The following is a 22,093-nucleotide window of genomic DNA, read 5'->3' as shown; positions in this document are numbered from 1 at the left end:
AGGCAGATGCTCCTTCCTCCTCAGACCCCAGAGTCTCCTCAGGAAGCAGGGTAGCCAACGTGCCGGGACCCCAGAGCAGTTGGGCTGGGATCCATGGAGAGTGGTCATGTGGTTCAGGAGGCCGCCCCTTCAGGTTCTCTCCAGAAGTACAGGCTCCATTTTAGCGGTGGTTCCTTTGTCTCTTTCTTTTTCTTTCTTTTTTTTTTTTAATTTTATTTTTATTTTTTTTATTGGAGTTCAATTTGCCAACATATAGCATAACACCCAGTGCTCATCCCGCCGAGTGCCCCCCTCAGTGCCCATCACCCAGTCACCCCAATCCCCTGCCCACCTCCCCTTCCACTACCCCTTGTTCATTTCCCAGAGTTACATGTTTTGTCACCTTCACTGATATTTTCCCTCATTGTCTCTTTCTGAAGCCCTTTGCTCCTGCGTGCACTCTCTCGGCTCTATATAGCCTGAGTCTCTGCTCCAAACAGTGTGTAATTATGTAGAAGGCTCCCAGCAGGAGCCTAAAGTCAGGTGAGGAACCTGGACCTTAGAGTCTGACTTGTATTTGCAAGTTGTTTGATCTTAGACATGATGTAACTGCCCTTGACACCTGTTCCCTGGCAATAGCAGTGCCCATCTGGAAGAGTTGTCGTCGTGTGTACAGATCATGTGCTTTTGTGAACTGCCAAGTACAGTAGGTTGTCAGTAAGTAAGAGTAGTGCTTCTGTGGTTCTTCCCTCCTCTATCCTTCTGGAACAGGGTTTCTCAATAGCAGCACTATTGACATTTGGGCTGTCCCACGTATGAGCAGAATCCCTGGCCTCTACCGGGAGATGCTAGCAGCATCCTTCCACCCCCAACATGACAATTAAAAATCTCTCCAAGCATTGCTAAATGTCCTCCAGCTGACAACCACTATGCTAAAGCCTGGAATTACAGGTGTTGATACTGAGATAAAATCACTCTATCAAGTAGCTTCAGAACACTGAACCCTGGGATCCCTGGGTGGCTCAGCAGTTTAGTGCCTGTCTTCAGCCCGGGGCATGATCCTGGAGACCTGGGATCAAGTCCCACATCAGGCTCCCTGCATGGAGCCTGCTTCTCCCTCTGCCTGTATCTCTGCCTCTCTCTGTGTCTCTCATGAATAAATAAATAAATCTTAATTAAAAAAGAACACAGAAAAAAAATTAAAAAAAAAAGAACACAGAACCCTAAAAAGACTTATGTGGCAAAAAGACAAGAGAGACATGCCAGCATAGATATTGGGGAAAGGGAACGTATGAGCACTATTGGTGGGATTGTAAATCGGTAGAAAGTGGTACGGAGGTTCCTTAGAAAATTAAAAATAGAACCAAATGATCCGTAATTCCACCTCTGGGAATATATCCAAAGGAAATGAAAACATTAACTCAAAAAGATATCTGCACCGGGGTGCTGGGTGGCTCAGTCGGTTAAGTGTCTGACTCTTGATTTTGGCTCAAGTCATGATCTTGGGGCTGTGAGATTGAGCCCCAAGTTGGGCTCCATGTTTGGCATGCAGGCTACTTAAGATTCTCTTCCTCTCCCTCTGCTCCTATCCCCCCCCACTTTATGCACATATGCACGTGCACACACGCACTCTCTCTCTCCCCCCTTCTTAAAAAAAGATATCTGCATCCCTGTGTTATAAATAGCAGCACTACTTACACTAGCCAAGACATGGAAATAACCTAAGCGTCCATCAGTGGATGAATGGATAAAGAAGATGGGATATACATACATGGAATATTATTCCATGATGGAATGTTCTTCAGCCATAAAAAAAAATGTAGAAATCTTACCACTGGGGACAACATAGACCTTGTGAAGACATTATGCTAAGTGAAATAAGTCAGAGAAAGACAAATACTGTATGCTCTCACTTATATGTGGAATCTTAAAGAAACAACCAACCAAACAAAAAAACAGATAAAACAAAAGCCCAGATAAACAGATGAAACAAAAAACTCATCGGAAAAGAGATTGGGCTTGTGGTTACCAGAGGTGGAGGGTGAGGAGGAAGGGGACAGTGGAAGGTGGCCAAAAGGCAAAATTTGTGATTGTAACTAAATAACTATTAAATAACTAAATGACTACACATAGTGCACAACAGGATGCCTGTAGCATCCTGCAGTAGGATATATAGGGAAGTTGTTAGAGTAGATCCTGAGAGTTCTCATCACGAGGAGAAGTATTTTTCCTTTTTTCTTCTGTCTTTTCTTTTTATTGTATGAGAAGGCGGATGTTAGCTGAACCTATTATAGTGATCATTTCACAATATATGTAAATCAAACCATCCTGCTGTACACTTGAAGCCCATACGGTGACATATGTCAATAATTTCTCAATAAAACTGGGGGAAAAGATTTATGAAGATGACATTAATGATTTTCAGTGCAGAATGACATAAGTGTTTCAAGTGCTTGTCGTGTAAGGCTTCTCTCAAGCACTGAACCGTGGAAGTCAGTTCTGAGTTAAAAAGACATGATTGCTTTTTTTAAAAAAATATTTCTTTTCACATCCAATGCTGCACTGATTTTGCAAAGGCAGTGATTTTTATGACAGCTCATAAAACCATAGAATCTTAGAGTGTACCTAACTGAGGTGTAATCTGGATCCACTGCCGTCTGACACTTGGATTTGCAATGAACCCAGTGAGTGGGAATCAATGGGGCTGAAAGTGACAGGGAACTCACTTCCTCAAAAGTAACACCCACGTCCACATGGGAACAACTTCCCCTATTACAAAGGATCCTCCTTTGGGGTGAAAGTTATGTTCCCTGCAATTTCCATGGGTTCTCTGGTCCTTGCTCTCTGGGACCATATAGAAAAGTCCCTCTTCACAGACTCTGAAATATGAATGCTTATGATCTGTGGTCAGCTCTGGAAGCTGGGACAGGTCAGGGAGGACACACTCTCCTGGTGCATTCAGCACGTCCCCATCACCCGCGTGTGTCTTAGTGGCTAGTGGTGGGAGCGCCTACTTCCAAGAGCCTACTGTGAGATCCCAAGCCATCTTGCCTTATTTGGGTTTTGTGGGCTCCATTGTAATTACCTCATTATTGGTCAGGTAAACCGTGTTTAAAGTATCCATAATTACAAAAATAATGGGAGACTTTTCCTCATACACTGAGATCACATAGGAGCCACATTTGGGAAATGCTTGCATTTTGCAGCCCCTAGAACAGTTGCTATAATTGAAGAAATTGTGCAAAGTCAACTTTCTTGGCAACCGGCCCCAGGCTTTTTGGCCTACGAATGCCCTGCCTCAGGTCTCCCCTCTACCAAAAGTATCCCCTCTGAAAATAGCATTTTTCTGCCCTCTTGCTGGTAAGATGGTCACTTGTAACTGCTCTATATTCTTGGTGGAACAAAGGCATCAAGTGTCCTGTTGATATTTTTCTCCACGGTTTTCACTATTGTGCATTGTGAAGGCAGTGGATGGTCTCTTGGATCCTTTTCAGCAAGGACAGTCTATGATCTTACAACACAGAGTCCTGCAGTGGAGTCTGGTGGCTGTGGTCTGGTGGCCATGGGGAGGCAGGCAGGCTCTGACCCGGGCAGGAAGCAGGCATATGTGGGCAGGCTGGTTTGACACTGCATCGCCAGGGGCCTGGAGCAAGTCAATCTCCTAAGCATGCCTCTATCATGTTTCCCCCTCTTTTCACTGCTGAGGCCCCAGAGAAGAGTTTGGAGGGACCTGCAGCCACTGGAGACTTGTCACAGCAAGTCCTGCCCCCGCCAGCCATGCTAGTTTCTCCTTCCCTCACCTCCAAGCTGGAGCTCCCACTGCAGCAGATGGGAGATAAGTGCACAGACCCACTCCCGTTCTAGGATTCCAGTTCCCTAGCAAGCTCATGCCAGGACATTAGAGGAAACATCCCCCTTCTTTCTCCCACCCTGAAAGCAACTTCTGCCACCAAGGATTCTTTGACTCTCTTACCCAGGATGTACACAGCAGCTGTGGGAGGGTCAGGCCAGGGGAGAGGGAAGGGGTACAGTAATAGGTGAGATAGGTTGGGGCACAGCTATTGCGAGGGATTTGCCTACATCCTCATTCCTGTCCCTTTTTTGAGAAACTATTTTTAGTCCATCTGGGGCACATGTGCAGTTATATTTGCAAAATGAATAATTCAGGTTTATTGCGCTCATGGATTCTTTTTTTTTTTCTGAAATATAGTTGACACACATGTTATATTGGTTTCAGGGGTGCAACATAGTGATTCAACTTCTCTATACCTTACGATCTGCTCACCTCATGTGTAGCTACCATCTGTCACCACGCCGTCCTATGACAGTGCCATGGACTATGTTCCCTGTGCTGTGCCTTTTATTTTCATGACTTAGTCTTTCCAATACTGGATCCAAGCCTGTGTCTCCTATGCTCCTTCACCCATTTGTCCCATCTCCCCGCCCAACCCCTCTCTGGCAAGTGTCAGTTTGGTTTCTGTATTTATAGGTCCGCTTCTGCTCTTTGTTTATTTGTCCTCTTGGATTCGAAGTAAGGAATTTGAGCAGAGAACAGTAGGGATGACTTGTCTCTGATCCACAATGTGTGGGGCCACAGCTGGGATGGCGCAACTGGCTGGGGGACTTGAATTGCTGCATGCTGAAATCACCTGGACACTTCTTCACTTGCATGTCCAGGGCCTGAGCTAGAGTGACTCAACGTCTGGGACTAATGTCCAAGGCCCCTCCACAGGCTTGGCCTCCTCAGTACACAGCAGCTGGATTCTGACAGGGGGCACCCCAAGGGAGAGTGTCTGGAGCACAAGCATTGCAAGGGACCCAGCTGGAAGCTGCAAGACTTCTGTCTTGGCCCCTCGGAAGTCTCATAGCATCGCCTCTGTTGTATCTTATTGGTTTCACCTGAGCCACCAAAGTCAGCTCAGACTCAAGGAGAGGAAAATTACCCTATTTTCTATTTTTTATTTTTTTAAAGAGAGCATCATTCAACTAACATCTTTCATGAAGATAGAAGACTTTCTTTTTTAATGTTTTTTATTTAAATTCAATTTAGTTAACGTATAGCATATTATTAGTTTCAGGGGTAGAATTTAGTGATTTATCATTTGCATATCACACCCAGTGCTCCTTACATCAAGTGCCCATCACCCAATTTTCCCTGCCCCCCACCTCCCCTCCAGCAACCCTCAGTTTGTTTCTAGAGTTCAGCATCTCTTATGATTGGCCCCTCTCTCTATTTTCATCTTATTTTATTTTTCCTTGCTTTCCCTGTGTTCATCTGTTTTTCTTAAATTCCACATAAGAGTGAAATCATATGGCATTTGTCTCTCCCTGGCTGACTTATTTCACTTAGCATAATACCCACTAGTTCCATCCACATTGTTGCAAATGGCAACATTTCATTAGACTCTACTTCTTGATGGCAATGGGCCACCACTTGGAAAGACCACTGGGTAGATTCCAGCCTGCTTTGCTTCCTCAACTCCCTCCTTGGGCAGAAACAAGCTATACAAACATGTGCAGTGGCCCTGTCTCTTTTTGGCCTCCATATACCTCCTTCTTGTTGGTCATCATGATATTTCCAGTCTCCCCTATTCTTACATGATCTCGGGTAAGTCTGGACGAGATGGACATGAAACTTTTTATAGGTAGCTGGGGAACACAGAATTATACATGGGAACCATCAATCAATCATATAATGGTGGGAAAGGTCTAGTCATGGAAGTTCTAGAGGAGTATATAAGGGGAGGGGTAGCTCACACTCAGAATAGGAAGTGCAGGTAAGACTTCCCAGAGAAGGTTTGAGAAGAGATGCTTTTCAGCTGTTAGATAAGTGTTTTTCCATTCCATTCCATTCCATTCCATTCCATTCCATTCCATTCCATTCCATTCCATTCCATTCCATTCTGTTGGTTCTTAGCTAGGATGTAAATTCTATGAGAACAAGGACTTAATTGGTTACCCTTGTATTAGTTTTCTGAGGCTGCTATAACAAGTTACCACAAACTCAGTGGCTTAAGACAACAGAAACGTATTTGCTCATAGTTCTAAAGGCCAGAAGTCCAAAATCAAGGTGTTTGCAGGACTGTTCTCTGTCCAAAAGTCCTAGGGGAGGATCCTTTCTTGCCTCTTCCAGCTTCTGGAGGCTCTCGGTGAGCCTTGCCTTGTGGCTTGCCTCCCTCCAGTCCCTGCCTCTGCCTCATACAATCTTTGCTTCTCCCTATGTTTTCTCCTCTTCCGTCTCTTATAAGGACACTTGTCTTTGGAATTAGGGTCCATCCAGATTATATCAGATGAGCTCATCTCAAAAATCTTTCAATTAATTGCATACACAGTGACCCTTTTGTTTTCAAATAAGGTCACATTCATAGGTCCCAGGGGTTAGGGTGGATAGACATATCCTCTGGGGGCCGCCATTCAACACACTACATCCTCTGCATGTATCCCAAATGCCTAGAATACTGCACAATGCCTAGTGGGTTGCTCAATAAGTAGTTTTCAAGTTAAATGATCTGCATCAGCCTTAGATCATCCATAAGACTGTCATGAGATTCAAAACCAACATTTGCATGTAGAGACAGTATCAGCATTACACTTGCTGGGTTCAAGTCCAGGGACTCCACTTGCCACCTGTGAAATCTTAGGCAAGTTCCTCTAGCTTCTCTCTATTTCAGTTTCCTCTTCTACAAAAACAAGATAATAATAATGAGGTGAACTTTCTTTTTTTTTAAGACTTTTCATTTATTTATTCATGAGACACACACACATACATACACAGCAAGAGAGAGAGAGAGAGAGAGAGAGAGAGAGAGAGGCAGAGACACAGGCAGAGGGAGAAGCAGGTTCCATGCAGGGAGCCTGACGTGGGACTCGATCCTGGGTCCCCAGGATCAGGCCCTGGGCTGAAGGCAGTTTCAAACTGCTGAGCTGCCCGAGATGAACTTTCTTGAGTAGTGGTGGTGGTTAAATTAATATATGCAGAGTGCTTAGAAGGATCTAGGACTTGGTACCCAATAGATTCTAGATTTTATTATAAAAACGAAGGGTGGAGCGCCTGGATGGCTCAATGGTTGAGTGTCTGCCTTTGGCTCAGGTGGTGATTCCAGAGTCCAGGGATCGAGTCCTGCTTTGAGCTCCCTGAAGGGAGCCTGCTTCTCCCTGTATCTCTGCCTTTTTTTGAATAAAAAAAGTAAAATCTTAAAAAAAATAGTGATGTGACAATGTATCATATGTAAATGATCCCAATTGTTTGATTTTACCAGACCCCCCCCTTCACTTTCAGAAATAGCTGAGAGGGATGCCACACCCCTAAACTTAGCGGCTGTTTCAGAGGTCAGCTGCCACCGGCCATATGAGTCCAGCAGTGACTTGGAAGCACCAGCCCTCACCACTGACGGGTCCAGGGCAGTGGAGGGAAGGGGGGCTGGGAGCACAGCCCTGAAAGTGGAGTGGCTGCTGCCTTACAAGCGTGAGAAGCAGCTTCTGTCCCCAGGGCAGCTGTCCGCCCCTTGCCTCTTGGGTTCCCTCCTACTCTGTGATCAGTTCCTGTCTGTTACCCTGAGGCCCTCAGCAGGAATTCCGGGCTGGCTCAGGTGCAGTGAGGATGATGAAGAACAACTCCAAGGGCAGGAGAAGTAGGACAATATGATAGATGGATTTGAGAAGAATCCAGAACAGCTGGGGGGCAGACCTCGTTGAAAGGGTGGGGGACAGGAGTTGTTATCTCAGCAGGTTACCTAAAAGAAAAAAGAAAGAAAAGATACCTTGTGCTTTCTATTTGTTTATTTAAAAAAAAAAATCAGGGCACCTGGATGATGTAGTTGGTTAAATGTCCGACTCTTGGTTTCTGCTCAGGCCAGGATCTCATCATGGTTTTGAGATGAAGCCCCACATCGGGCTCTGCACTCAGTGAAGAATCTGCTTGAGATCCTCTCCCTCTGCCTCTCCCACTCATGCTCTCTCTCTCTCTCTCTCTCTCTCTCAACTAAATAGGTAAATCTCTAAAAAGAAAAAAATCATTTAGGTTTTCCGAATGATGCCCTGCTCAGATCTTTAGAAGACTTGCCTTGTTAGAGGAAGAGGGCTAAACCCAGTGGTGTTCAAAGTATGGGCCATGGGCTGCTACTTGTCAGACACCTGTTTATTACCAGTCTACGACAAGATAAGGACGGAAATTTCCAGTAAAATGTTTGAAAACTTTAATAGCAATTTGACATTGCCGTGGCCACCAGGGGGGTGATCAGTGGACCCGTCTAACCACACAGACCAGTTTGGGTGTTGTCACACTCCCATGGTGAGTGGCATGTGTCCTGAGCCAGGTGCTAGTTTTGGTGTGTGAGGGGTTGGGGTGAAACCCCCGTCCCTGACCACAGAGGATCTGAGAAGTTCTGCTAGGACCCACATGGCAGAGAGGTGATGTTCCTCCAAACCACATTTTTTGCCTAAATGTTTAAATATTTCCATTGCCATCTTTGTGCGTCATTTACCTTAAAGTTTAGTAAAGAACTTGGAAAGTCCTTGGACTAGCCCCTCCCCTGCACTTCTCACCTTAAAGGTGAAGAACCCGATGCCAGGACCGACCACAGGACTCTCAGAATGACCCAGCCAGCCAGTGAACTGGGACTAAACCCAGGTCCCCAGTGCTTTTTCAAAGCTGCCGTTCTTTTTCCTGCGGCTAACGCAAAAGCAAAATTTAGCCCCTAACAAGGAATCACAAATTCCAAATTAATACCCCAGAATGATAGGGTTTTCTTGGGTGCAACTGGATTATGAGCATGACTCAGGCCTTCCATCCAGGGTAATCTGCTGGTGCTGTGGTCTGCTCTGTTAAAGCAGAGGGTGGGAATCTAAGACATTGACATTTTAATATTAGCCCCACAGGTGTCTTGGTTTGTGATCTTGAGAAAATCAGTTAATGTTCCAGCAGAATCTGTAAATAAGAGCATCAATAGGGCAGCCCTCGTGGTGCAGCAGTTTAGCGCCGCCTGCGGCCTGGGGTGTGATCCTGGAGACCGGGGATCGAGTCCCACATCGGGCTCCCTGCATGGAGCCTGCTTCTCCCTCTGCCTGTGTCTCTGCCTCTCTCTCTCTCTCTCTCTCTCTCTCTGTCTCTCTCTCTGTCTCTCTGTGTGTGTCTATGAATAAATAAATAAAATCTTAAAAAAAAAAGCAGCAATAAAATTTGCTCTCCTTGGGGACATCCTAAGAATTTTTGTCAGGCCATAAAAGGAGGCCCAGAGAGATGATTTGGTCTGGGAAAGCAGGAGTAATACTTGGCTCTTCGTCCTGTAAGACTCCCCATGGTTTAAAGAAACCACGTGGAGCCGTGGGGGAGACCCTTGGCAATTGGCTTGTTCAGCCCTCTGCCTTCGGGTAGGACCTCACTTACACCATTTCCGAGTGATGCACTTCTCTCCTATTTTTCAAGAAGGAAAGGGAGATTCTACAGTGGAGTGGCTTTTCCTTTGGCAAAGGGGGTCATGGCCTCAAGAGCATTACTGCAGCCAGGCAGGGAGGAAGTATGGCTTTCTCAAGGCCCAGGCCCTGCTGGTGGGGAGCCGGAAGGGACATCCTCCTATCTCAAGATGCTGGCACTTAGGTTCCAAGTGTGTCCTACGTCTAAGGGAGTCAGATGCAGGCCTGATAAAGGACATTATTAAGATCTCCTCAGGCTTTTCTTCGGATGGTATAATTTCCTGGGCTTTCAAACGCCCTAACTGGGATTTTCCCCAGCCAACTTTTGCTTCACTTAGTAATTAGCTCCAAGTTCTTTTTGCCACTCCTTAGATGTGAACCCCATGCTAATAACAGGCAGGGCGGATTTTGCACAAGGTTTAAATAAATATTCACCACTCAACCTTTTAGCACAGAGCACTGGGGCCACCCAGGCTTCCCCCACAGGAGACAGGGTGGTGTGGGTGGGGACAGTAGCAAACATTCTCACTGGTTTTGAACCTTCACTTCCCCACCTATGATGGCCTCGGACTAGTTACTTAATTTTTTTAAAAGATTTTATTTATTTATTCGTGAGAGACAGAGAGAGAGAGAGAGAGAGAGAGAGAGAGGCAGAGACACAGGCAGTGAGAGAAGCAGGCTCCATGCAGGGAGCCTGATGTGGGACTCACTCCTGGATCTCCAGGATCACGCCCTGGGCCAAAGGCAGGCGCTAAACCACTGAGCCACCCAGGGATTCCAATATTTTGTATCTCAACTTCCTCATCTCTAAAATGGAAATATTCATAGCATATATCTGAGAATTGTGAGGATCAAGTGAGTTAACATAGGTAAAATGCTCAAAATAGCATCTCGCAGTGATGATAGCGGCGTTATTGATCATGACCCAGACAAAGCCTGTGTTTGCTTCGAGCAACTAGAATGATTCTCAGACCAAGTATTTTCACGATCCACTTGTTGGGGGGGGGGTTAACTTGATTTTCAATTATGTGCCAAATCATACTTATTTTGTTCAATGTAAAAAAGAAGTAGAGGTACACAGTTGTGGTTTCTTCCTTTGGAAGGGGAGTGGGAATGATTCCACACTGCCATCTTAGAGGTGACTCTCGTGGCTTAAACTGTTCATCTCTCACCAAAATTCCACTGTGTGTTACCAGCTCATTCAGTAAGACAGAGGGTATAGAGGGGCCCACTTACTGTTTAGATGAAATATCCTTTAATCATGGGAGTATGGGAGTTTGCATTCAAATAAATTATAGGTAATTGCATTAATGAACAAAAAAAATTGTGATTCAATAGGATAAAATATAATTTACTGACATGTCTTATGAAATCTATTTGTGATTGTCTCTTATCTCTAAGGGTTTATATGGATACACCTTTTAAAAAAAGAGAATTTAAACAAAGAGGTCAACAAGCAGTGGTACCCTTTTTCCTTTGCAATAGTTATATCCTTCACACCTGCCCCAGGTCATAGCAAAATATCAAGGTCAAGCTCCCAATATTCCAAGGAAAACTAGAACTTCACCTATACACACAAAGGTGCATACATCCTCCTGTTCTCCAAGTGTTCTTTCCATACTGTTTTAGAGATGAGGACGCGCATCTCAAAAGTTCTCTCTTTCTGTGCTATTTGAAGATATACTCTGGCGAGTGCTAAATTCATGGTTCTGCTTTTATTATCTGTTGGAAATATCTTTTGCCTGGACTCGTTTATGTTCATATTCATAGAAACCAATAAGTATTTCCTTTATTAGGAGGTACTCAATATTACTTGTTGAATTATTGTACCTTTGAAAAATCCATCAAGAGATTAAATTTTAGGAGTCTCGGTAAACACAAGACAATCAGTGTGAAAGAGCCTAGGAATGTGTAGCTGACTTTGGAACAGCCATTTCTTGGTGGTATCATCTGTTCCCATGGCTTTTGAAATGCATTCTTTCATCCCACCTTTTTTCCCCCTGAGCTATCCATACAGCCACCCACCTCATGCCTGTATTCCCTTGGATCTCCCCCAAACACCTAAAACTCAACATGTCAATAATTGAACTGTTTACTTTCTCAAATTTATTCCTCTCTTTGATTCTTTGTTTCATTGAAAAGCACCACTGTGCGCCCAGTTACCCAAGGCTAAAACCCATCCATCCTTGGTTCTTCTCCCCCTCTTGACCCCGTATCTATTCAGTAATTTTATATCACAAATATTTCTGGAACCCTTCCCCTCTTTTCTGTGCCCACTGCCATGACACTAGTCCAGGTCACCATTGTCTGTCATGTGAATTGCTACAATACCCCTCACCCAGTCTCTCTTCCTCTGGCATTATGTCCTTCTAACCCAAACAACACCAAGCCACCAGAAATGTCTTGCAGAATTTATATCTGATGGCTTCATTCTCCAATTAAAAGATTTCACTCATTCCCCTTGGACTGTAAGATAAAGTCCAAACTCCTTAATATGGCTTAGAGAACCATTTATGATATGGCCTCTGTCTCCTTCTCCAGCCTTATCTCTCCTCTTCCTCGCATCGCTGGCCACCCCAATGATCTCTGCAGTTCCTTGGAGGTGCCAAGCCCTCTCTGGGTCAAGTTCTTTGTATGTGCTGTCCCATTTGCCAGGAACTTTTCAGCTCCTCCTAGCTAATGCCTACTGATCCCGCAGGCCTCAGTTAAGACTTTACTTTCCCTGAACCCTGAACACTGGTCCAATGCCCCCATGGGCATATTTAACCAAGAACTTACTGTATCATAACACACATGAAGTTGTTTTTTCGCTCTATCCTCCTCCAGCTTCGGCTTCCTGGAGGGGAAGAGAGTGTAGTGTTTACTTTCGTATTCACAGATCCTAGTGCGCTGCCTGGGACAAAGGGCTTCATTTTATATTTACTGGAAGGAGGAAGAAAAGAATGAAAGTAGCAAAGTGACATACCCACAGTTGCTCTGAGTATAAGTGCTAGTATTATTTCTTTCTGCATAGGCATTTCCAACTGCAGCTTGGGCCTTTGTCTCTCTTACTTTGATTGACATGTAATCATGACATAAACTAAAGGAAGGAGACTATTTTCTTGCCAAGGCTTTCATTTACCTAGAAGTATGGACAAGTACTCCTGTGAGCAAACATCCATGCTCACAACTGATTGCTCTAAGTGGTTGGCATAATATTCATTTGGAACAAGATTATTAAATATATGTTCATTGAGCATAATACCTAGCAGCAGTATGGTGTTGGAATTGTAGACAGAAGGGCAGAGTCCTCTCCCCTGCTTTTATGAATTTAACGATCTAGGTGCCTGATGGGTGGCATATGCATATGAAAGGTGCTAGGATTCATCATAACTGTTCTCAAGATAATAGATGTTCAAAGAAGAGAATGATCATTGAGGGCTTTAGGATTTGGGCTTTCATTTCAGTAGGATTTCTAAGACTGATGCATTCATTCAATAAACTTACCAAATGTTTATGATGGAGCCGAACTAACAGATTGACAAATGAAGGTGACACAAGTGCTACCCTTAAGAGATTTATAATCCACTCAGTTATAATAGAGCACAACGCTTCTAAGTCCCTTAACTTTGGATATCCAGAGATCCCCTGAAGCTTTGGATTTAGGTTTCTGTTGGTCTTGAGGCCCATCATTTATTATAAGAAATTCCAAAAAAATATTTATCACCCAAAGAGAGTTAAGTTTGACTCTAGACAGTAGATTATGGTCCTAACCCGGAACCTTTAATATCTGAATGCTGTAAAGCAGTCATGGTTCCACTTCTCAAAAGCAAAAGATACTAGGTCAAATTTAATATGTCCCAATTAAGTAGAAGGAAATTCCAGGCTTGTAGGAAACAAGCTATGAAGGCTGGGTTGGGATGTTCACTGAATCGCTGCCATTGAGGTGGAGCAAAGGCTTATGGATATCATTAGATATAAGCAGACTGGAAAATGGGGGCCCTTCCTTGACCTCAGTTGGACCTTGGCCCCTTGAACCCTCACATCGGGTCCCAGCTCTAGAGCTGGGCTTGAGCTACTGGATGATACAATCATTAGAGACCGTGGCCACAGGCCTGCTGGCATGGAGCTTTACTGGCAAGGTCAGCTGGTTGTCATGGACGCTCCGTTTTGGCCAAGCTCATTTGGCTCTTCACAGCTCGGCCACCTGTTGTAAACAGCTGAAGGGGGCCTGGCTCCATTTGGAGGTTGTCACTATCTCTGGTATGTCGTCCCTCCCTGGGAAGAGAAGGGTGTGTGGAAACAGGGAGGGCAGTAAACAGTTGCTTCTCTCACAGAGTCACTCTCTTTGTCAAGAGCAACGGTCCAGACATGGCCAGTCATGGGTGGTCCTTCTGCACAGGACCTACCATCTCTTTGAAGACAGGATAGTCACAGACCTAACTATAGAAGCAGCTCTGCAGAAAAGACTAGAATAGCAGGTTGGAATCAGATCACAGAGGGCTTTGAATGCTGAAGGATTTAGAATTTATTCTAGAAGCTGTGGAGCATGATTGAAGTTTCAGAGCAGGGGAGTTATAATAAACCCAGGGGTGGAGAGTGGACACCCAGGACTCCAAGATGGCATCATCTGTACCAGTGAAGGAAAAGAAGCTCATGGAGGTGAAACTAGGAGAGCTGCCAGGCTGGATACAGATGCGGGATTTCACCCCTAAGGGCACTGCTGGAACATCTCAAAGAGTTTACTACCGGTATTACAACAAGTATATCAGTGTGAAGAAAGGGGGTGTTGCTGGGATTTCTATGGTGCAGGCTGCTTACGTGCTTTTCAACTACTGTCGTCCTTACAAGGAGCTCAAACACGAACGGCTACGCAGGTACCACTGAGAGGGCCCAGTGTGGAAGCACATTTGGCATTCCTGACCATGACTTTTGCCCGGCATTCTTGAATCCTTCCATTGCCTAATTCACAATTAATATCCAATAAGAGTTGACTGGTAAAAAAAAAAAAAAAAAAAAAAAAACCCAGTGGTGAAACTGGGATGCTGGCTCAGTGCTGCGACTAGAGAAAGAGAGGGATAGATAAGGGTAGACTGGGAACCAACTGGGCAAGTGGCCAGTTTAGGTTGAAATGAGCAGGATAGAAGAAGACAGTCCACCAACAGAGGATGGACCAGGACACAGAGCACAAATAAAACAGGTCACTCAACACTCCCATGATCCATACTCATAGGACCAGAGAAGGCATTGCAGAGGCTGGCCAGGGTTCTAGAGACTTCCCAGGGAGAGGCACTGCTGCACCGTGAGGGAAAACTTCCAACTTCTAGACCAGCTCAGCTGTGCTTTTTTTTTTTTCTTTTTTAGTCTCAACAATAGCTTAGGCCTGGATAAAGTTCTACTGGGGGTTCTAATGAGGGGTTCCTCTTCCTTCCCGGGTTCCAAAGGCTGAGGAGGGGTTTATAATGGAAGCAGTGAAAAGGCTATGTTCTTCAGCTTCCGCTGACGTTGGTCTGAATCTCAGCTCTGCACCTCATTAGTTGCCTGGGACCTTGGGCACACTCTCTAACCCATCTGTAAAGCAGGACTCAATAGCAGGTATCTCATTTGGTGGCTGCGAGGCTTAACTTAGTTAATACAGTAAATATATGTAATATATGTTGGCCACGTATTGGGTTCCCAGTTCCTGCTGGAGTCCTTTTGTCTTTCTCGTCTTACAGCCCAGAGTTTGTCCTCTGTGGATCCTGTTTCCCTCTTAGCCAGAGGCAGACTCATGATGGGAGGGGTGTCGTCAGAACAGTAGCATCTTCCCTTATGAAGTCGGTTCAGCCACACCTCATATTGCTTGGCACTGGCTCCTGGAAAAACCGTGTAGTAAATTACCATTTTATGTATTTATTTATTTTAAAGATCTTTATTCATTCTTGAGAGATACACAGAGAGAGGCGGAGACACAGGCAGAGGGAGAAGCAGGCTCCTTGTGGGGAGCCAGATGCGGGACTCGATCCCAGGACCCCAGGATCATGACCTGAGCCAAAGGCAGATGCTCAACCACTGAGCCACCCAGTCGTCCCTAAATTATCATTCTAATGCAGTAAAGTAGTTGGATACCCCCAGGTATAGTCCTGCTTGTAGTCCTTTGTTAAGTGGGATAAGTCATCATTTAAATTTTTTATGTACATTGATTCCACCAAGGTTAATTCATGTATAGGTGGGGTGCACCTATAAACGAGTCCAGCTGCTCAGCCACTATTCAGACAGCACTCAGAGTAAAGGCCCCACGACCTCATCACAGAGTCTGATTGTCTCTCCTCAGATACTCACTGTGCCCTGGGCCCTAGCTGGACTTGAAAATTCAGGATGCATATAACCAGTTATCTCTGGGTGGAACTCCCTGTCCAAAAGGGAACACAGCTATCCCCTTACCCTTAACCTGACCCAAATGAGAGAAGAACTGGGGGAGTAGGCCCCCACTCAATTCCACAGGGAGCCAGGGTCTCCTTTTCCAGGTCCTGTTGGGCTTTGGGGTTCCTGAATTGACTAAGGCTCAGCCTCTATACTTGGAACTTCACAGACTTCATGAACCCTTTCTTGTGCTTGATCTCATGGATAAGTATCATTCCTGGCCCTGGTCACTGGGTTACCAGATGTATAGGTAAAAAGGTGCTCCTTAAAGGGAAGTACTGTAATTCCCTAAGGGAAGGTCCAGGACAAACAGATCTGGGAAAATGTGCTAGGACAGCCTCAGGGAGGGAGCCTGCCTGGCAGGGCCTCACTGCTGCTTTGCAGAAGCGAGAAGATCCATGGGCCTTGGGGTCTGTGTTTGCACAAGGACTGGCCTTCCGTGGAAGGGAGGACACTGTATTGGGAGGGGGTGATAGACTGAGACTTCTATTCCTAAGTAGCCACACAGTACCAAATCTACAGAATGGCAGCAATTTGCTCCTAGGAGCTTTATCTAAAAGTCCCAAACATACAACCTTAGTTTGTGGAGTGTGACTATTACCTGCCACTAGATGGCCCCCCATGTACGCATCAGCCTTTATCACATAGAGACCTTGGAGTAGATTTTCTGGTGTTTTTCTTTCTTTTTTTTTTTTCTTCTAAACGTGTACACACACATACACACACACAATCTTTACTTTCATCATCTTTGAAGCTGATAACCGATTCATTAGTTTTCCTTTTAACATTCAAATGATAGAACTTACATTCTCTGGAAAGTTGGTGTTTTTTTTAAATGCTCTGGGTCATAAACTGTGTGACTAAGATGTTGGATTTGAATCTATTCTATTAAATAGTATGTTTTGGTTCGTCTAAAGTAATACATACAGTGTAAAACAAAATAGTCTTTAAGTTCAATTTAAAAAAAAAAGCATTGGGATCCCTGGGTGGCGCAGCGGTTTGGCGCCTGCCTTTGGCCCAGGGCGCGATCCTGGAGACCCGGGATCGAATCCCACGTCGGGCTCCCAGTGCATGAAGCCTGCTTCTCCCTCTGCCTATGTCTCTGCCTCCCTCTCTCATTCTGTGTGACTATCATAAATTTAAAAAAAAAATTAAAAAAAAAAAAAGCATTGGAAGAGAAAGCAAAAACAAACATTAAATCATGTACTTACTCCCTGGCAGAAAGTGTTCTGAGATCTTTTAAATATTAGCTTATTTTATTTCATAGCTTGGAAATAGCTCTTCTGTTCACATCATTATAACCATCCGATAGACAAGGGAACCGACACTATGAAAAGTGAGGAGCTCACTCTGTATTTCAACCAGTAATTGCCAGGCCCATCAACCTCCTGTCCTGGCTCATTTGCCCTATGTCCTTCTGCTTCCCACTGGTCTAAAACAATCAGGAGGGACTTAGCAGAAATCCAGTTGTGGCATGAAAGACGTCAGGATTCTGATTTCTCTTTTTCCCTTCCTCTCGATTTTCTTATCGAAAACATAGAAAACAATCTCTAATTGCTATGAAAGGACTTTGTGTATTACACAGATGTCTCCTGCTGTTAATATGGGGATATTTGGGGTTTGGTGGGGATGTAGAACTCTCTTATGTACCCAGGAGGTGGGTGGTCCTTCACTCATTCCACAAAAAGTATTTATTTTGAGGTCTCCCACACCCAGGTGCCCGTGCTATTTCAACGACAAACTTGGTCCGCCTTGAACTGTTAGACTTGAGCATTGCAATGTGGTTTCCCAGTGCTTTTGGCAGGTAACTCTCCCTTAGCCTCGGGATCCAGAAATAAGAGACAATGGTAGGAGAACTGCAGAGGTGGGACCCCAGCGGAATAGGAACATGGCCAGCGCCACTTCTGCATGAGCCACACCACCAGCAAGAGGCAGATGGGTTTCTTAAATCATTATTTTGGAACACGATGTTTTGTTTCCGTATCCAAGAGTTTCCACTTCAAGTGGCCAGTCAGATCATCTCTCTGACAGAAGGCTTCAGCTACAAGCCTCTGGATAAATTGTAAAGGGCCTTCTTTGGGCCTGAGGCAAGCCACTTTCGTGTTGCATCTAAGAGTTTCTCCAATTTGGCTTAAGTAATGCTGTCCGAGACCCAGGCTTTGATCCCTACACATGAATCATTTTATATCTGGAGGGGCTCATTGGCAGGCTCTTGGTGTAAGGAAAATTCTGTTTTCCTCCTGGATTGGAAAACCCAGCAATAGACATCACTCTTACTCGACTTCATTTTTTTTAAAGATTTTTAAAATTTATTTATTCATGAGAGACACGGAGAGAGAGAGGGGCAGAGACACAGGCAGAGGGAGAAGCAGGCTCCACGCAGGGAGCCTGTTGGGGGACTCAATCCCCAGACCAGGACTACGCCCTGAGCCAAAGGCGGATGCTCAACTGCTGAGCCACCCAGGCGTCCCTCATTCGACTTCTTAATACACTAACTGTTGTAAAACAGAAGGAGGGCTGATGAGTCTACAGGGATGAAGTTCATTGGAGAGAATATTTGTTATCTTATTTTTAGTTCCTCAAGTTTTTGTCGCAAAACCCCATAATAAATGTGGGGTGCCTGACTTTGTTTACTTCTGTAGGGCCTCCTTGGGACATTGGCCCACACAGCAGCCTTAAACCAGGTTTCTTAGAGCTCATGAGCTCGTGATGCACCGAGGCCCTTCCATCCTTACCTGCACAGCTTCTAGGGCAGCAGGGGGCATGCATGAACCAGAGATGGGGGATGTAGCTGTTTCTGCCTCAGAACCTTCTGTGCCCTTCGTAAGAGGGCCCCAGAAGCCGTCTTGATGGCATTTTGGACAGAATATCTGTATTGTAAGAAAGGAAAACGATGGGGGGTGGGGGGGGAGCGCCAGAGGGACTCTTGTCAATGTGCCAAGGGAAACCAGTAGCGCAGAACCACTTTGTACCTGCAAGCCACGCAGGATGCTCAAGGAGGAGTGTTCAGTGTTGACTCAGCCTCTCTGCCATAAGGAAGAGGGGAAACCTCAGCATCATTTGCCCAGACCCCTGAGGATCTGATAATCTGTTACTCTGAGCCCTTTCCTGCTGCAGCCATGTGGGGGCAGTGATGCAGCTAATCCGGCTGGTTTCCCTTGTAGGAACTCCTGGTTTTGAGACCATTTCAATCCTTGGAACTTCTTAAATTGGGGCCTCTGGGTTCAAATTCATTTCCTGGACAACACAGAACCACAGACCATCAAAGGGAACAGAAATGGCTGGCTTTGGTTGTATTTCGTCCCTCTCTCCAAGAGGAGCCCTCTGATACCTGTAATAGTTTTGCAGTCTCAGTGAAGTGGCTGAGAGAGAGGTGGGCCGGAAGGTAAAGGCCTGAGTCTCACTAACCCATGCAGACTCTAGCCACTGGATTACCACAGTCTACAATGGGGCGTGGCTTCACAATTTAGTGTGCTCATTGGTTTCAGCCCAGCCTGTGGGGTCACGCCAGTGCCAAAAGATTAATTTAGAAAGACCTTGATGTCATTGGAATATAAACGTCAATAAATGGAGCCCCTTTTTGCTCCCCACGGTAGATCTCCCCATCTCTTACCTGGACAACTCCTAATTGGCCTTCATGCTTTCATTCTGCACCTCTTCTACACACCCACATCCATTCTCATACAGCTGCCACAGTGAACTTTCCAGAACATAGCTGATCAAGGCACAAATAGACAAGAAGCTTAAGTGGCTTCCTATTGCCTTTAGGATCAAATCTCAACCCCAGAGGTAGCATTCAAGTGCCATCTCACCCTGGACCGACCCTCTCGGTCACCCTCTTCCCATCATGAGCACACTTGGAGTCGTCCTGTCTGACAAAGGTCTTCACTCACTTGCTTGAACTCTCCTGGCACATCGAGCTCCTTTGTCCATGCTATTGCCTTAGCCTGAAATGCCTTCTAAACACCTCTCTGCCTTGAGACTTTTTCTCATCCCTCAAGGTCCCACTGAAATGTTCCAAACCCCTGAAATCCTGCCCTCCCCAGTCCCTCAGCAGTCAGGCTTTCTTCTTTGCATTTCCACACTCTTGTGCCTTCAGTTTGAGCTCTGCTGAGCTCTGCTTTGTAATTGTTCATACATGTGCCTCCCCATCAGATGATGAGTTTTTTTTAAATGTAGAGACTAGGCAACCATCACTGCACCTAATGCAACACGTGCTTGATAAGCAATGAATGAACAATCCAGAATATTTCATACCTCCCTTCGAAGGCCAAAGAGACCCAAACGCTGTGCTTTCTGCTCTAGCCAGCAACCACCCCTATTTTGATTTCAGACCCTTTTCTCCTGACCAGGTGCCTGATCTCAGAGTCTCATACACCTCAACCCATAGCCATGTCTGTGGCCGTTGGCTCCTGAGAGGAAGGGGCAAGGTTCAGTGGCTGTGTGTCTGAGAACATGCTGGAGAACAATGGCAGGAAGTGTGCAAGTGGGAAACAATCATTGGGCTCAGCCCATATGGAGGAGCTTCCTGATTGGCTTGATTTGTTCTGAGCAGGAACTCTTAGAATAACTTTGGAATTATCCCAGTGGGATGACAAATTTCTCCACCGAGGAGGAGCTGTCACCTGGTAATATCAAGCATGGAAAACATGGTTACAAAAAAAAAAAAAAAAAGTAAGAGGAAGGTCCCTGTAGGAAGACCTTTTGGATTTGCCAAGTGTCTGAGCCCCTGCCACAGCTTCCTGGGCCAACCTCCTTTTGAGACGCCACTTTAGGCACAATTCAACTGTCACCTATATCTTCCAGATGATGGCATTCTCTCCTCTAAGGCTCAAAGGCCAGAGGTGCTTTCTGTCCTTTGCTGGTCTGTCAGGCAGTTCATGGAAACTCAGACTGTAGGTGGCTGTAGGCAGGAATGCTCCCTTTTAGAATCACATTCCTGTGGTAGACATTGATCGAGCACTGGCTGTGTACAAAGCACTCTTGTAGGCACTTGTGGGGGCCATAGACATACACCGTCATACGTAGTCATACAGAAAGGGCATAGTGATACCCTTTCTACTCTCGTGGAGCAGTGGTTTCCAAATCATGTTCTGTTCTGTGGAAAGGCCCAGTTGAGGCAAGGAGGGGGTAGGAGAAGCAGGAGGGGCTCCCAGCTCCCAGTCCAGTCAGGCCTCAACCAGGGCAGATCTCTTTGATCAAGATATTGGAAAAGAAAATTCTACACCCGAAAGGGGAAATATGAAAACCTTTGGACTAGGAACAGTTTTATTTGCTCTTGGAAGGAGGCAGCCCAGGGCAGCCTAATATCCAAGGCTCCAGTAACAGACAGACCTAAGTTGGGGTCACAGCTCTGCCTCTTACTAGTGACGGGCCGCAAGTTTCTGAACCTCCCATACATCATCAGTCAAGTGTGGATTTATAGTAATAGCTACTACACAGATTGCAGAGACTTGAATGAAGCTTACAAACAACTTAGCACATTGCCCAGCTCATGCTAAATACCCAATAAATAGCTATTTTTACCACTACTACTGTTGGCACATTAAATAACTGTTTCTGAGGAATGACTCATTAAGATGCTGACTCAAGGATCTTGAAAGCTCCATCAGTCTCCTCAGAGTAATCTCCAATACAGACAATAGGCAAAAATGTGTTGATTATCCCCAGTCTGGGCATTTATAAAAGCTGTGGCCGATGCCATGTGGATACATACATGTACACACACACACACACACACACACACACACACACTCAGGGGCTAATGGGGAACTCTAACTCAGCAGGAAAACTATCACAGAGTGCTGGATTTAGACACAAACAATGTGTAAACAGGGATCTGGATGGGAGGAATGTGCCACATAAACAATTTTCACAATCAGATATGAAAGCCCAGATGCTTCCTGCACGAAGGGCAAACCCAAAGAGAATCACAGGGTGAAACAAAGTTGATGCTCAGACTCTCCATCATTCAGGCCCAATTCCTGCAAAGCTGTGTGTCTTCTACCTATAGTTTTACATAGGTGAGCCCCAGAGTGAATAAGAAGAGTACATTACACATGCACATGAGGGCACACATGCACACACACGCATGTGCACACACACACACACACACACACACCCCTGGGGTGAAGTGAAATTATGTATTTGACATATTTGGGGAAGTGAGTGAAAAGCCTAGAAAACATAATGTGCATTTTCTTATCTAGAGAAAGCAAATAAGACAAGGTGCTTCTCAATCAGTTCTTTTTACTAAGTCTAGCCATTAATTTGAATTTGTTCTTTTGAGAATCATTTTTGGCAGAAGGCATTGAGCCAAAGG

General features: G+C 45.2%; 2 protein-coding genes across 7 annotated transcripts in view; both read left to right on the top strand.

The window, feature by feature from the left end:
- PALM2AKAP2 (PALM2 and AKAP2 fusion) overlaps positions 1 to 22,093 on the top strand; it is a 335,810-nt gene that overhangs the window by 88,957 nt on the left and 224,760 nt on the right. The window lies entirely within an intron of this gene.
- On the top strand, positions 13,990 to 14,256 carry LOC129494745 (ATP synthase subunit f, mitochondrial-like). The gene has a single exon (XM_055301744.1). The coding sequence runs from the start codon at positions 13,990 to 13,992 to the stop codon at positions 14,254 to 14,256; it is 267 nt and encodes an 88-aa protein (XP_055157719.1).

This window comes from Nyctereutes procyonoides, unplaced genomic scaffold (genome assembly GCF_905146905.1).
Source record: "Nyctereutes procyonoides isolate TBG_1078 unplaced genomic scaffold, NYPRO_anot_genome, whole genome shotgun sequence".
Lineage (NCBI taxonomy): Eukaryota > Metazoa > Chordata > Mammalia > Carnivora > Canidae > Nyctereutes > Nyctereutes procyonoides.
This window is presented reverse-complemented; position numbering and strand designations above follow the sequence as displayed.